Genomic DNA, 1,888 nt, shown 5'->3' with positions numbered 1-1,888 from the left:
GTAACTCACAGTGAACCTACATATGTCAGAGTGAAACTGTGTTCCATAGGGTTTGCAATGGTTTATTTTCTAGAAGCAGATCACCAGCCCTTTCTTCTGAGGCACCCCTGTGTGAACTCAAAACTTTAACAGTTGGTGGTTGCTACTAAGATCCATAAAGAAGGTCCTCTGGTGGCATATTGGTTATATGTTGGGCTGCTAAGTGCAAGGTCAGCAGTTCAAAATCACCAACAGCTTGGTAGGAGAAAGAGGAAGCCTTTTACTCCTGAAAAGTATTACAGTGTTGGAAAACTCAGGAGTAGTTCTACCCTGCCCTATAGGTCACTATGAGTCAGCATCAACGTGACAGCAGTGAGTGTGGTTTTGGGGTTTCAGTAGATCCATGAGGAGCAAGGTGCTTGGCTCATGGTTTCTAACCCATAATGCCAAACTCCAAACCATCTGCCATCAATTTCATTTCTACACCTAGTGGTCCGATAGGCCAGGGTAGAATTGCTTTGTAGGGTTTCTGAGCATGTAAATCTTTCTGGAAGCAGGCAGCTTCCTCTTCCTCCTATGGAGAGGCTCATAGATTGAACCACAGAACTTGCAGTGAGCAGACCAGTGGCTAACCCACTGTGCCGTTAGGGCTCCTTAACGTAACAGATACAGGGAAAATACTTGTTGAAATGAAATAAGAAATGCGCGTGTAAAGGAACTGGTCCAGGCCTTGAAAAACGTTATTTCCATTGAGTCTTTTTATCCCCAACACACACAGACACACGCCCGCCCGCACGCACCTAGATAAAGCAAGAGCACGATTCACTCTTTCCTCTAGGCCGAATGTGCCCAGGGCCTTCCAGGTCATCCAGAACTTGAAGGCATCTGCTCTCCTGCTACATTGGATAGATTTGTCTCCAGTGTCGTAGCTGACATCGTAGAACTTGTCCTGCTGGAAGAGGTAAGAGGCTCTGGCAGAGTAGCACCTCTTAAGAAGATCCTTTTGGGGAAAACAAGAGAAAGAAGGAGATTTCACACAGCTCCCCATTTTCAGAACACATTTGAATTTGAAGGCACGCCCACAAATACAACCCTATGTGATTTTCTACTGCCCGTATCCAAGAACTCAGCATCAGAAGTGAGAGATGCGTATCACGTCAAGGACAGGTATTATTCCTTTTATTTCTGGGAAAAGAGCCCCCAGAGAATCCATCTTCACCGTTTAATGAACAAGTATTGAGGAGCTTCGTGACCCCAGGGCCATCAGCAGCACAACATCAAGATACACCATCAGTGAGAGGCAGCACCTCCAGACCCACAGTTTGCCTGTGACTCACACGAGGCTCCCCCCACAGCGGGTGAGAAAGCATACTGTACAGACTACGTAATGTCAAAGGCAAAAGCTAAGCTTTCAGATTCTCTTCTAAATAGAAAAGGTAAGCAGTAATAGTAACTAAGAGGGTGGGGCGTGGGGGAGGGGGTAAATTCCAAGGAAGAAAGCTATGAAAGAGTTAAACAACAGCTCACATTTTGGGGGAGGGGTACCTCCACAAAAGCAGGAAACATCAGTTACCATCTGAAAGGGTTTCTTGGATGGTCTCTCATTGGCTGTATTTGTAAGTAAATACAATTTGCCTGTAACACATGGTGACTTCTAGTTAGGACAGGAATAATCATTTATCCTGTTCAGCTCTTACCACAGGGCCTTTACTCTGATCCCCAATTGTGAGGGGGTTGACAGTTTAACCTGATGAATAACAGGAAAAAAAAAAAAGGTCCTGACCTGTGCTGTCTTCATAATTGTTGGTATTCAATGTTAGTATCTGCAGAAATCCATCTCTCTCAACCTTTCGGTTACAGCGCCCACATCTCCCTGAACATCTTCATAACCGTCAGACACCTACAGAAT

The 1,888-nt window shown here is 45.2% G+C and overlaps 1 protein-coding gene across 2 annotated transcripts in view; it reads right to left on the bottom strand.

Moving 5' to 3' along the window:
- The window catches only part of GADL1 (glutamate decarboxylase like 1), a 247,677-nt gene that overhangs the window by 115,189 nt on the left and 130,600 nt on the right, over window positions 1–1,888 (bottom strand). For both annotated transcript variants that reach the window (XM_004704047.4, XM_045297571.1), the window contains exon 12: window positions 780–979. In XM_004704047.4, the coding sequence (XP_004704104.1) occupies window positions 780–979 (200 nt within the window). The remainder of the gene's footprint in view (window positions 1–779; window positions 980–1,888) is intronic.

The sequence above is a fragment of the Echinops telfairi genome, unplaced genomic scaffold (assembly GCF_000313985.2).
Source record: "Echinops telfairi isolate 266 unplaced genomic scaffold, ASM31398v2 ScPeMD7_7420;HRSCAF=8458, whole genome shotgun sequence".
NCBI classification, from domain to species: domain Eukaryota; kingdom Metazoa; phylum Chordata; class Mammalia; order Afrosoricida; family Tenrecidae; genus Echinops; species Echinops telfairi.
The sequence above is the reverse complement of the archived record's forward strand: the minus strand, read 5'-3'. Positions and strand labels throughout refer to the sequence as shown.